Source organism: Daktulosphaira vitifoliae, unplaced genomic scaffold, assembly GCF_025091365.1.
Source record: "Daktulosphaira vitifoliae isolate Bord-2020 unplaced genomic scaffold, ASM2509136v1 Scaffold_1, whole genome shotgun sequence".
Lineage (NCBI taxonomy): Eukaryota > Metazoa > Arthropoda > Insecta > Hemiptera > Phylloxeridae > Daktulosphaira > Daktulosphaira vitifoliae.
Genome location: NW_026099572.1, coordinates 15,317,293 through 15,332,205, shown reverse-complemented (window position 1 = coordinate 15,332,205; position 14,913 = coordinate 15,317,293). Strand labels below are relative to the sequence as shown.

Sequence of the window (14,913 nt, the reverse complement as noted above, 5' to 3'; positions counted from 1 at the left end):
ATGAGAAACAAAACTGTACTGAGTCTGCACGGAACAAATCGATGTAGCAAACACGGGTGACTCAGTTGTACCTCACTTTACTCTCAGTAACTCCCAATCCCCCCAAATGCAGAAGCTCTTCCTGGAACACACAGCAATAATACACGTATATTATTATCTTCACTTCGTCACATATACTATAATTTTAAGAATATAGCATTTTTCATGTTTCACATTAGTTCATGTATAACTCCAGTTCACTGAATTAAGTTAAATTCTAACAATCACCTATAAAAACTCATTATATTTAATTATAGTCAACTGGAATAATGGTGTGTTGGTTTTTTTAGACTTAATTTAATCTTTAGTCCAGTGATTTTCTTAATCAGACAAATATTCATAAACGTAATACCATTAAGGCGCCTAAATTACCTAAACATAATTAATAACTACATTTTGTTTTTTAGTTTAATAAAATAAAATATATCATAGTAATAATTAAACCGCTAGTAGAGCCAAACACATTTATTTCAAACCATATTATAGAAGTTTTTCGTACTTGAATTGCCTACCTAATACGCCGTGTTCTATAAATATAAATCTCATTATATTTTCGAAGTTTGTTAGTACTGCGATACAATCAAATTACCGTCGAAGAAATATTGCAATACTTTTATTAATAAAATATAAGCATTTGCTTAAAATAATAATAATTTAGTTTTTAAAACTCTTTGGTGGCTCAAGTTTCCGTATTCTTTTGAAAGTATTTTCCGTCACTCGTGTTTAAAATTTAATTAATAAAATTATACTATTCTTTGTAAATTAAAATAAAACTGTGCATAAATAAGTTGTATAATATTTGACAGTTACTTTGCTATTATTATATTAAAACACTAAGGCAAAATTTCCAACAAGTGATTTGAAACTTTTTAGCATATCATAAACATTAAATTGTTATATTTTAATATGACTAAAAATTTTGTGCAGGAAAAAAAAAGGTTTTAATTAAACTAGCACATTGGGGTCACGACATAGTTTTTCTCTCGAGGGTAGTACTATTATTTGCAATATTATTGTTGGTTTTACCAATTATGAATTTAGAAATGCATTAGCATTAAAATTCTATATTAGAAAGTTGGGAAGCAAACCATATAAATACGCAATAGGGATTTACAGAATATCTCAATAGACTTTTAAATTCGATTTTAACCTTGCGTTTATTTAGTACCAGAGAAATAGATACACTCAAATTAATATATTAATTAATATTACGTAGTTTTAAGTGCTTATGTGTTGTTTTGAGTGAAGAATCTTAATTAATAATAGTGACATCAACTGCAAGAATCATAACAATCGAACATTTATCTTACCAGGATAATAAGAGATAAATGAAAACAATTATATGTATAATAAATTGTTACGGTGAATACTTCAGTGCCGTGCACACCAAAAAAAAAAGAAGAAATAATGCAGGCGACACGAGTTGGGTTTAGTTTTAATATGGCGTCGAGCCGTTTATTAAACAAAAGTTATAACAGTAAAAAAAAAAAAAACAATGTAACAGAAAATGCCAATAATACCAGATTTTTTTACAGTGTGAATAAAAAAAGTTGAAGGTTTCGACTCGTGCGTTTCTAGGCGGTTCGAGAATCGGACGTTCGGTGGTGTCACGAAGATGACTAACTAGACGTATTATTGCGGCGGGGTATACGACGCTAGGCATTTGTTGGACTTTACACCACGACGATAACGCGTGTGTGTGACGGTCCGGTTTACAGTGAAGCGGTGGCTGAGAAGGAGCTGACACGACCGCGGGGTGTCAACGTGTGACAACGCCGTGGCCGTGTCAAATACTATAACAATACCTTCACTGAATGGTTTAAATAAAAAGCAGGGTTAAAAAAAACTGACTAAATAGTTGCATAGAAACAGATTTACAACTAATACAGACTTGTGTGTATATTATTTTTTGTTTTATTAAAGCAGTGATCATTTGTTGCCTTCTAATCTTATATTCACAGACGTGAATCTGTACAAGAATTTCGGGATATATGTGATACTTCGATATCCTTTAACATTAATTTTTATTATTTCAGTAACCTTATTTCTGCTGTGTCAACCAGTGAATCTTTGGTTTTTGTTTATGACAAATGTTACTATAGTATAAACAAGACAACCATGATTCATAAAGCAATAATATTAATACAAATTATTAATTATTATTTCAACAAAAATGTATTTTGTGATGTTTTAATATATCACTGTTACTATAAATTTAACGATTAAATAGATATAAATTTAACTCAAGGATAATTAATTTAATTTTTTTAAATTTGAGTTATTATATAGAATATCTGTAAATATTCTGAATAATATTAAAATTAATGAAAGTTATAATAAATTAATAATACTTATAATAATTAATAATAAAGGATCCAGGACAAGACAATGTTATAAAATTGACGTTTAAAACGAAAATGTTTGTCAAAATGTAAACAAAAAACCAAAAATAATATGATATCAATAAACGTAAAACATAATACAACTCAGGAACTCAATTACGGGTCGCAAAATTGTACTTTTGAACAGTTTTTTTTTTTTTTTTGAACTGATTAATAGTCGGAAGTAGCTGATAACACAGTATTATGTGTAAGACAGTGTAGCCAATTAGTTTTTTTTTTTTATAATTTTAAAGGTAATCATAATAATGCTACTAGCACAAAACATGTACTTTGCATTCAGATCTGCCCCAGTCTTCTTTAAATCGAAATTAATTATAAAAAGATTTCTTGTTATTTGAAAATAGCGTAATAAATCTAATATTTATTTCAAAATTCCTGAGAAACTTAAGATAAAATGAAAAATTTGTTAGAAAAGTAATTCTTTTTATTAAATAAAAAAAAAATTATCTTTGAACTTGTAAAGATACAATTACAGTATGGCGCCAATACAACATTATGAACACGCAATCTTACACCAATCACAATATCAGAACTCAACGACTGCAAATTATTAACTTATTAAATCATTTCATAAAAATATTTTTTAAAGTAACAGCTCTAGACATTATGTCGTAATCTTACGAACTTACATTGTAAAGTAAACAAATTATTACACAGAAAATGACTTTATTGAGCATATTAAAGTTACAGAATAATTTACAATTTTTATTTTTAAAAAGGTATAAAACAACTAAATATAATTGCAGTATAACTTTAAAAATAATTTTGTTATTTAACGTTATATTATAATGTATTTTGTGCTTCATTTATTGCTATCGCAAATAGTCCAGAATAGCTCAGTTTTTCCTCATGATATGATAGCCTGTAAAAATAAGAACAAAATATTAATTTTATATATCTTCACATTGCTAATCATATTGTACCCCTCTTCAATTAAATTCAGTAGTACAGTGTAAAGTAAAATATATTTTTGTTTGCCTTAGAGCATCTTCGACATACTTGATTAGGTATTTATATCATGTCCAAAATGTTATTGGAAAATTGAAAACGATCTTTTTTCAAATATATCAGAATATTAAAAATTAAAAATTTTATTTGCAATTTTTTTTCAGTATTGGTTCAGAGTTTTGGAAATGTATACAAACTATTAAATTAATAAATAAAATGAACTTGATATCATCCATTTCATATTAAATCTTATTTGATAAAGCAAGTTTTCATTCTAAATGTATGTAAAAGTTATTTTCATAAACTCATTAAGTAAACCATTTTAAATATTACAAGATTTTATTGATCAACACCACGATCTGTTTTAAAATATCAATAAATAATAAAATGTATAGGGAACAAAAAAATATATTTTATAAAAATGATTGTTATTAGTATTAGTATAGGTTCTAAGGCATACCTTGTTTATTTCTTTGGATAATATTACATTTTAATTCCTCCGAAAATACGTCCTTAAAAAAGACTACATTTGATGTATTTTTAAGATTCAGATTTTGGTAAACGTAACGTGTGACATCGAAAGACATACTAATATTATCAACTTTAAAATCTAACTGATTTAACATTTTTTCACATTTTTCTTGGTCGTATTTATCAGAGTTATCTACTCCAGTGTCGAAGTGAATTAAATTATATTCCATAGCTTTAGCACATCTCCAATAAAGTTCATGAATGTATCCTGATTTTAATTTTGAAAATTGTCGAGACTTAACTATTTCTATTATTCCTTCTAAAAGATTTAAAGTGACTTTTAAATGTGTTTGAACATTATTTGGTAAACAAATTCGTGTCAAATCATTAATAATACTACAAATATTCATACTTTTCTCTGCAATTAAATGAACAAATTCTGTTCTTAAAATTACTTTGCTTTCTATTATAAATATATCAGAAAATATTTTTTGCAATATAAGTGCAAATTTTCCAACGCACAAGTAAACAGGATAAACTATTGCAGCTATAACTTGGCGTAGGAATGATTCTACACAGTCGACATCAAAAGTGTATTTAATCATGTCAAACAACACTTTCATGTTGGCCATTTTTCCATTCTCCAATTTTTCATTAATTGGAACATTATGTAATTCACTTAATGTTCTTCCATAATTATTTTTATCAAATAATATAGATAACAATACGTTTTCCGGGTGATACAAATTTTTTTCTTCGTTTTCGATTTTTATATTAAAATGAAATCTTAAAATAACTTCAGTATCATTAACTTCATGCATTGTTTCTTCAATATTTTCTTCCATGAATATAGTTTCAATCCTTTTCTGCTTCGGTAACAAATTATTAATAATCACATGTAAATTATTATCAGCAAATTGATTTCGACTAACAATATCGGGGGATTTAATTTGTTTACCTTCATAACATGTATCTAAAATGTTTTGTTCTAGTTGTGCAATTAACATTGGATAAATTTTCTGAAATTCATCTATAAAAATTTCATGAGCACTTAATTTTCTTGTTTGAGTTGTTACATTTTGATATGTTGGCAATAATAATGTATTTGAAAGATTATTCAAATAAAAATTTGTAGACCATAACCCTTCCAAGTTTCTTAATATATTTATTTTTTCATCTTTTATATGGGGAAACATAGCTACTACAATCGACCCTAAGGTTTGAAGACCCATGGCAAAATTTTCAATTAAAATTTGGTTGGTTGGGTTTACTAATAAAATTTCGTTGAAATATATAACTTTGGTCTTCAAATTGTAAAGTATATACTTACTACAATAGCAGTTAAGATATATTTTACTTGAAATAACACTATGAAAACTTACTAGTATAAAAAAAGTAAATAACAAAAATTTACTTATCATTTTAAATATGTTAAAATATAATTTATTGAAAACGAGATACTAGATAATTTATTTTTGAATATTAAAAACTTAATATTATTTTCTTCTTTTATAATAAATTTATCCCAAAAAAAAATAATTTATAGACAAAATGGCAAATATATGTGTTTAGTAACACGACTTAATTTCAATAAATCATTATTCCTTTTATTTATCAACTTAAACCGTAATTTTCAATTTCTTAAATTAGATAAATACTATTTTAAACACTATAACTTATATTGTAAAAAATAATTTTTCATGTTATACTAGCAGACACCGTTTATACAGAGTTTGGATATGCATTTAGGTACGTCAAGGCATGTTTTAAGTATAGTGTCTGTGTCTAAACGGATATTTAGTAATGAATAATTCAACCAACGGGTGTTCTGTATTCAGACGATCCAAAAAAAATGTCATATAAAATGACAATATTACCTACATTTTAATTATTTAATAAAGATTTTAAGTGTTTTTTATATACATGATACTATTACATTAGTATAGATTGATCTTTCAGTCAATCTAATTCTAATTACATAATTTTATTCTGTGTTATCATATACAGTGTGATAACTAAAAGATACGTAATTTGATTGAGGTAATTTAAGTATCAAAAAGTGTAAATTGATATAATCATACACAACAAAGTTGTTTTTTTATATTGTTTCTAAAATTTGTTTTTGTATAACCATTAATAAATGTTACTATTTTATTTATTTGAATTCAGTTAACTTCTTTAATACACTTAACAAACCTATCTCAATCATACAATCAAATTTGGAATTATTTAGATTCCATAATAACTTGAAATTTTTTCTATGCTGTTAAGTTAGCAATGTTTACATTTATTGATGTATATCAGTATGAATGTTAAATAAAGAGGTTACAATATAATTTCTAACAATATCAATAAAAATAGGTACGTATCTTTAAATTAGTAAAAGTTAGCACCCATTAAATATGCATTGAATAATGCTCTGAGTTGCAGGATGACTATAAACTGGTACACATTTGTTTAAAACCCTAAGCGCTTATTTTATCGTTTTATTATTTAACTATAGCTAAATGAAAAACGTTTTTATTTAAACTCAATACATGTTTGGTAAGAGTAAAATCAAAGATATTGTTGAGCTGGTCTTCTGTTCCTCTTTCGTGTTTTCCCTGTGTATAGAATCGTTCAAATTAAAAAAAAAAAAATGACAAAGATAATAAAAAATTATTTAAAGACTATTTTTGTGTGACTAGTAAATTCTAAAAAAGCGGTAGCACAGTGGGGTCGCAAAAATTTGCATCAGAGTGAAAAATATACTTTTATTATTCCATTTTTCGTGCTAATTTTAAATTAGCAATTATTATTTTCTATTACCAATAATTTTTGATATTATTACTAATTAGTTAAAAACTATAGGATATAAATATAAGGGAAATAATTCTGAATATTTCTTTTGAAATGATTTATGACGATAAAAAAATGATTTAAAACACAAAAGAATTGTTTTTTAATGATTAAAGATTTTTATTTTTCATATATTAAAAATAATTAGTGCGAAAAATCATTTTCAACCTATTTTTTAGTCTTTTAAGTTGATTTTTTGAAAGTTTATAAAAAAAAAAAAAAAAAAAAAAGAGTAGAATTTGTTATGACGGCCCCGCGTCACTTTGTTATACACGGTGCCACTTTTATCAGCAGTCCCCCTACTATGAATATTTGACTGACCAACACCACGTGCCATACGCCACGGTGCAAAGTCTTCTTCCCGTTGTCAGCGTGACAACGTCGAGGATGTACGCCTCTGGCTCCGCACCCGCTCACCTCACGACCGAGGATACCACGTTGTCGACGCCAGCGAAAGTGCCGCGATATTAAGCGAACATTATTATTGCTGTGTTTGTCTTTCTTTAAAATTGACCTGTTGTTGCTCATTAATAAACGGCCCACGTGTCTCTACCCTCAAAACCAGTGTGGACTATTGCGACGTAAGTCGAGTGAGTTACCATAACTTTTAGCTCAACTTCAAGTTTGAAATTTAAATTATTAAAAAGAAAATTGTGTGAGAATAACAAAACAGTATTGATAAGAATTAATATGCAGTTAGGAATTTATATATTTATTGTAAATTTATCAAAAAAACTCAATATTTTTTTTTGCATTTTTATTGTAATATATCACTTAAATAGAAATCATAGTAATCCTTTCTAAGTAGTTTTTGAGGGTAATATCATTAACTATATAATAGTTAAGAGCTGAGCATAATTTTTTTTTATTAAGGTAGTCATTTTTACCATGAAGACAAAATAAATTTTGAAATTATTTTTTTCAATGTTAAAGTAGATGATATCAGTTTTAATATAAGATATATATATATATATATAATAGTGTCAGTATTTCCGGGATACTTTTAAAAATTAAGTTGAAAAATTAATTTTTTGAGAAAAAGGTGTCATTTTTCCTCCTTTGGGCTGGTGTAGGGTGAGATTTATAAAAATATACAAAATGGTAGGTAAATATCTCATGGATGTATAAAAATAAATTGTAATAATAAATACATTTTTCAAAAAGTTATGACGATTTATATTAGCGATTTTTAAATTTGTAATTTTTTTGGAGATTTACGGGGGACGAGGGAAATTTTTAAATTTTTGAGAGTAATGTCTTTGACTAGATACGATTTGTGATCCTTTGACGTATCGTTGAAAGAAATCATTTCGAGAAGAGCTGAGAAAAAGTGGTAAAAGACACAAAAAAAAAAACACAGTAAAATTAATACCATCTCAGGTTCGCATCGAAGCTAAAAACTAATTGATTTTTCAAAATTAATATAAAATTTATGAGATAAAATAAATGATCTAACTATTTATATGAAATGATTTTTCATATCATTTTAAAATAAGATATTAACAAATAACAACTAAGGTGAGGTGAGGAAAGTGTGTATACTTTATTTTTAACTTAAAAAGTCATAAAATTATTTGTGTACTTCCTTTGTTAAGTAATTGTCATATATAACAAAAATCTATCAGTGTACCTAAATTTATGTTAATAAATTCAAATAAATTTTAATTTAACTTACTTTACTTATTGAAGTAAAAAACTTGAGAATCACACTTGTCCAAATAAAGAGGCAAGTGTGATTAGTGAAATAGTCAAATTTGATAATAAATTTTTTTAATCGGGCAAGTTGACATATCTTAACTTAATTTAAGTTATGCTAAAACAGTAAATTATCCATATGTAGTCATTTTCTGTTCTCTTAAAATTTTTTTTATGTATTTTAAAATATTTAATAAATAAACCAAGTAATTAAAAACATAATTATAGTGTAAAAATATTTAGAAGGGAAAATTAACTTAATGATCCCTTAAGGTATGCTCAGCATTTAGATTTATTTTTCCAGTAGATGAGCTAGTTCAACTAAATTTAAGAAATATACTTTACATATATATAAAATTTTAAATAAATATTACAAAATAAATAATTTTTTTTTTTCATTTGTATTTAAAAATCCTCGCTATTTGGAATAATACTTAACGCTTCAAATAATTTTTGTTCGTTGATGGTTTTTTTTGCTACTTCAATAAAAAAAATGTTATTTAAACACTTATTTTTGCTAATCCCATTCTTACATTGTAGAACAACAATATTATATCGATTTTATTAATTTTATTTGTGTAATTTAAAAAAAACATAAATTGAAACAAAAACATATATTTTAATTATTTTCGAACAATTTGAATTACTTGAATAATATATTTAAAATATTTCCAATAAATTTTATGATCTTAGTATTAAATTTACAATTATATCATTAAAATAAGGAGGTATAAAATAAACTATCCCAAGTGTATTCTTTAAAATCTATAATATTTTAATATAAATATTAAAAACACATTTGAAGACTTAATCTTATAAAAACAAAATTTTATTTCACCGTGACTGTAATGTACTATAATAAATAATTTTTACTTCATGGAAAAAATAAGGTTAAAAATTTAAAAAGTCAATTTGGAGGTGGTTTGAACCCCCAAAACAACCACCTAGGCACGCCCCTGGGAATAACCTTCTTTTTTTAAATCTTATTTATTGGTTTTAGTAAATGTATTTGGGTGATTTGTAATTAAAAAACATTTTTATTTTCGGAACGAGGCTACATATATACAAATAAATATTTCACAAAACCAATATTTTTTAGCATTGGATAGAAGCTAAAAATCTATATTTAGTTTGTATATCAAAATGGAGCTTATTATCTCTAGTATACCTTTTTAAAATTTTATTAGGAATTATGTAATTTCGGAAGAGTTAGAGCAAAATAAAAAAAACGACGGATTGTAACAGAAATTTTACAATTTTCAAATTCAAAGTCATATTTCTCATAGAAAATAATTGTAGAAACGTTTGTTTTTTCCATCATAAAGTACTTTTAAAAGTATTTAATATTGTAATACACTTCAAAATCTTTACTTTATTATGAAATTTAAAGGTTTTATGAACGCAGTCATTTCGGAATATTGTTAAAAATTGAGTTGAAAAAAAATATTTTATATGTATAGGTGATCTCTTTTAAAACTAATCTTTACTTAGATTTTTATTGGATTTTCATAAATAGCATACTAAAAGAAAGTTTATTGTCTTTAGTATAATTAAAATTTCATTTAGATCAGTTTTATTATAAAAAATTTATAGCAGATTTAATATGCAGAAAAAAAGTTTTAAAAATTAAAATTTTCAGGGTAGCGTAATTTTGAGATAATTTTTTAGATTTTTTAAATTGAGGGTGATTTTAAATTTGTTTGTGATAATTGGTTTAACTAGGTTTAAACTAGATACTTTTTACGTATTGGTTATTAAAATCGGTCAGTGAGAGCTGAGATTTTTTATGAACAGGCATAAAAATAAGGCATCCCATCACAAGAATAATATTTTTTCGATACTAAAACACGGATTTCTGGGGGTTGGCGAATAATAAATTCACTTTAATAATCAAACTAAATAAATTTATAATTTTTTTTATCGAAGACAATTACTCATCTATCTATTAAAAGACTACTACAATGGTTTATGGAACTATAAATCATTAAAAAATGATAGACTTGGAAGTTTATTTGCTCAGTCATATACAAAATTAAAAATATAAGAAATAAAATTTTGTCTGCGTTTACAATTTTTAAATTTATCTTGATGTTTATCAAATAGACTTGGAAGTTTATTTGNAATTTTTTTTATCGAAGACAATTACTCATCTATCTATTAAAAGACTACTACAATGGTTTATGGAACTATAAATCATTAAAAAAGGATAGACTTGGAAGTTTATTTGCTCCGTCATATACAAAATTAAAAATATAAGAAATAAAATTTTGTCTGCGTTTACAATTTTTAAATTTATCTTGATGTTTATCAAACAAAAAAACCGATAAGTATAGTATACATTTTGATTATTATAGAATTTTTTTAAACAACACGAAAGCTTTTATTTGAATGGTTTCATTACATTATAAAAATAAAATCTTTACTTATGCATGAAATTATATTTACTTTAAATTAGTATAAACATAATAAAAAATAAACGCCAGAAAAATATCATAGAGCTAATGTTACAATGCTGCACAGGTTTTTCCAAAGAAAACATTTTTTATTGATAACACGAAAGTTTAAATTATTTTTTAATTAAACGCTTTATATATTAATGACTTTATTAAAACTAAAATTATTTCTACTTCAATTTAAAACTTGAACAACATTAAGCTAAATTTACAACTGCAATATGTCTGTTTTTCATTCGTAAAACACATTAGAATAAAAAGTATAAATAAAAGAGAGTAATATGGTTAAAGAAATCGTTTTCTGTGGATACAGTAGTATTTCGACCAATGGGATTGTGAAAATGCGCAAATATTCCTTGCGCAGTCCGGTAGGTGTGGAACCGAAAATAAATACGAAAACGAAACGGAATGGAAATAGAATCGTATTCGGCAGTGATGTCGTTGCTCATACTGTACACAGTGTACTTGGATGAGGAAATGCAAAGTTGGAACAAAGAAGGGTAGAGCGTAGCGGTCGATTTAAACGGACCGGAGCGCGCCGGCGTTTGCTGCGTGTCAGCAAATAACATTTGTACTGGAAACGGCAACGGCGACTCCCTACACTCAGTTTACTGTTCCCACTAGTTTTATTTATTCGACCTCAATATATATCTGAATACACTACAGATAAATATTGTTAGCATTCCTGTTGCGTATTACATTCGCTATATTTACAATTTAGAAGCCTTTCATTATAAGGATTATTTTTTTCCACCCATCCAGGAAATATTTATGACGTTTCAATAATATTTGATCATTTTACCTCTTATCATTTGATTTTTTTAATTCTATATTGAAATAGAAGCCATAACAACCGTTTTTTTTCGTTTGAAGTAGACGAAATTTAATTTTAATAAAATGAAATTTATAATTTAATCTTGCAATATATTATTTTTCTAAACAATCCTAATAATGTCATTGGCCAATTCATTTAATATTATGATTTTAATCTAGTTAAAAAAAAATCAATTCACTTTTTGGATAATTCATATGTTTTTCAATAGTAAAAGAGAGGAGAAAAATAATTCATAATATGAAATTTCATAAAACTATAAATTTGACTGTTAATGTAAATTCATAAATAATAAGTATTATGGTTTGCTTTTTTTTTTTTTTGACTTCTTTACATGAATCATTATTGTGTCACTTAGCCAATTGGCTTCAGGACTTTTGAAAGAGATTGCACAAGACCTTAAAGAGAAAAGTAAATCGTCGCCATTTTGTGAGTAGTGCCCCCTCAACGCCGACTATACAAAGTGTAGTTCAATGTAACGGGAGGGAGGGATATATACTTTTGTTGGATACGAGTGTCCGTAGAGATGGTTGGCATGAAACGGAATGACAAAAGGAAGGGGATATTGAGAAGGTAAAAAGAGAAGGATGGAGAAAGAGAGAATATTGATCGGCACGCCACACCCTTGAAACCCCCCCCGAAGAATAAACCTAGTGTTTGTGGTGGAGGTGTAAGGGGGCGCGAGAGGGCATCCCGTTTGCATGGTTCCTGGAAAACTTTAATGTCATTCCTACTGCGAAACGGTTTGGATCTCTTCCGTCCCAACACCACTCATTCCTTTCCACCGCGTTCCCATTACATTTACCACCATGCATCTGCCACCCATTTAGCCACCCATTCAGCCACCCACTTATCTTCTGTGTTTATGTATTGTATCTTTTAGTATACTATTTCATAACAGCGACGACTCGGTCAAAGTATTGAACGAATACTCGCACATTTCAGTTCACATGTCAAAAAGTATTTTATTTGCACAAATGTTTTATCCTGCGTATTACACTTAATAAAGAAATAATCACTTGAGATGTAATTAGTAGAATTACCTTTGGTCGGCAAGTATGTAATGCAAGTGAAAATTAACGGATAAGAAGAAATTAATACAACTTAGAAAAATTTCGTACATTAATGTACAAACTCTAAGTACTGGAGGAATAAATATGTATTTTTAGTATTATTTATTTTGTGATACATTAATAATTGTTGTTCCAACGACTTGTCTTCTATGTCTGTACATTAGGTCCAAAAGGCTTATCTACAAAAATGTGAAAATTTTTTTTATTTTTTAATAACTATCAATTTTTAAGTGTGTTAGTAACATGATTTAAATATTTTTTAATAAAATGAGAGTTCTATTTTAAGACGTAACTAAGATGATAATTTCATAATAATTAAATTTTCTATAATAATAATTTGAAAATAGAAAAACATTTTTATTATTATTGTAGTTTGGATATTATAGACCAATATTACAGATATATTCATAGATCCCGAAGTTAAATAAAAAATGTTATTTTTCTGTACAAAATCACCATTTATCGAGTTGTTATACATTTCAACATTAGTTTTTTTTTCATTTACTTATGCTTACATTTCAGATCAAACAATATAGTCATATAGTAGGAGGAAAGTACTCTATTTAACCCCCTCTCCCTTATACGAAAAAATAAATAATAAACCAAACCGAGACAAGTGGAGTCGCCGCACTGTGGGAACGCTGCATAGTTGGGACAAGTATAAATGATATTTGATAGTAATTAAAATCACTATAATAAAAAAAACGCTTCGACACAAATCTGATAATAGTATATGATTTTATTGGATTTTTCTAAAATCAAATCAATTAAAATCTTCTTCATTTATTTTTTGATTACAAATTTTATGATTTAATTTTATGCTGAATACTAATTTTATGATATATAAATATAATACATGAATAAATACATACAAAAACAAATTCAGTATGATTTTATATTTTGTACTGTAACTTTTCAGAAAGAAATTATAACATATTTTTGAATTATAAAGTAGTTAAATATTTTGTTATCTCTATAGCGAAAATGTAATAAAATAATTAATATAGATTTATCAATCAAAAATAAATAAAACAAAGAAAGTTAACTTTTTAAATGGTTTATTCTCACCTTTAGTGGTTAATTATTATTTCAGTTATGAAATTTAAATTATAATTTATAATAAGACATTAGTAGCTAACCTTTTTTTATTTTAGTAAGAGTAGGCCCGTTTCTTTTTATATACTTATTGGATTTACATTAAAAGCTATAATAATTCTCCCTGGAAATATTTATATCTAACAATTAATTTTATAATGTAAAAGGACGAAGGATTAAAGGGAATAATATCCAATCTCTATTGTATACAACTATAATGTTTGATTTGATATATAGACATTAATTGTTGAAAAATATGAAATATAAAATTATAACAAGAAAATCGGTGATTATAAATGTACTAATTAAAGATAAAAAAAATTTGTTTTAATTCATCCAATTTTGAAAGCTTATAACATTTTAAGTAAAAACAGTTTTAAAAAGTATCGAAATTTACGTATTTTTATATCGTTCATTACATTTTATTAATATTTGTCATAATGCCCTTTTATATTTCGTTAAGTTTATATTACAAGGTTAGATTAACAGTACTACTTAAAACTGATATAAATTATATAAGACATAGCATTAAGCGTTTTTAATTATTTTTATTAATGTACTTCGTATCATTTAAAACAAATTTTTTTAGTTGTTAATATAAAGTACAAATAATATTTTAAGGATCAAGAATCACGATATAATTTTCTATTATTACTTATAGATAAAGTATTTTTTTCTTGTTGGATTATAATTAAATAAGCAACATGACGTTTCTTTTTTTTTTTTTTTTGAAACAAAAAACATACATTTAAATTAGTATTTAAAAATGTATCTGTTGTCACGCAAATACCACATGCTGTTGTGTGTATATGTAATTATACATACACCAACCGTAAATTATAATGAACGTTTGTTTAATTACACATTTAATTAATCATTTAAACAGTAATTAAATGATGAATGGTGTACTGCCATAATAATTTTTTATTTGCTCTTAGTTATATCTTTGTATCTTAAAATACAAATAAGTATCTGAAATTGCAAGTATAACACGCAAGGAATAACAAATAAACTACGGGCTATTAATTTTTGCTTCTTAAATATTTATATTATTAACATAATGTTCA

The 14,913-nt window shown here is 25.8% G+C and overlaps 1 protein-coding gene across 1 annotated transcript; it reads right to left on the bottom strand.

The window, feature by feature from the left end:
* Window positions 1-3,087: 3,087 nt before the first annotated feature.
* Window positions 3,088-5,351, bottom strand: LOC126902430 (uncharacterized). The gene is made up of 2 exons (XM_050679694.1): window positions 3,850-5,351; window positions 3,088-3,303 (listed from the first exon to the last, which is right to left on the bottom strand). The coding sequence occupies exons 1-2, from the start codon at window positions 5,279-5,281 to the stop codon at window positions 3,278-3,280; spliced, it is 1,458 nt and encodes a 485-aa protein (XP_050535651.1). The 5' UTR covers window positions 5,282-5,351; the 3' UTR covers window positions 3,088-3,277.
* Between the last annotated feature and the right edge of the window lie 9,562 nt (window positions 5,352-14,913).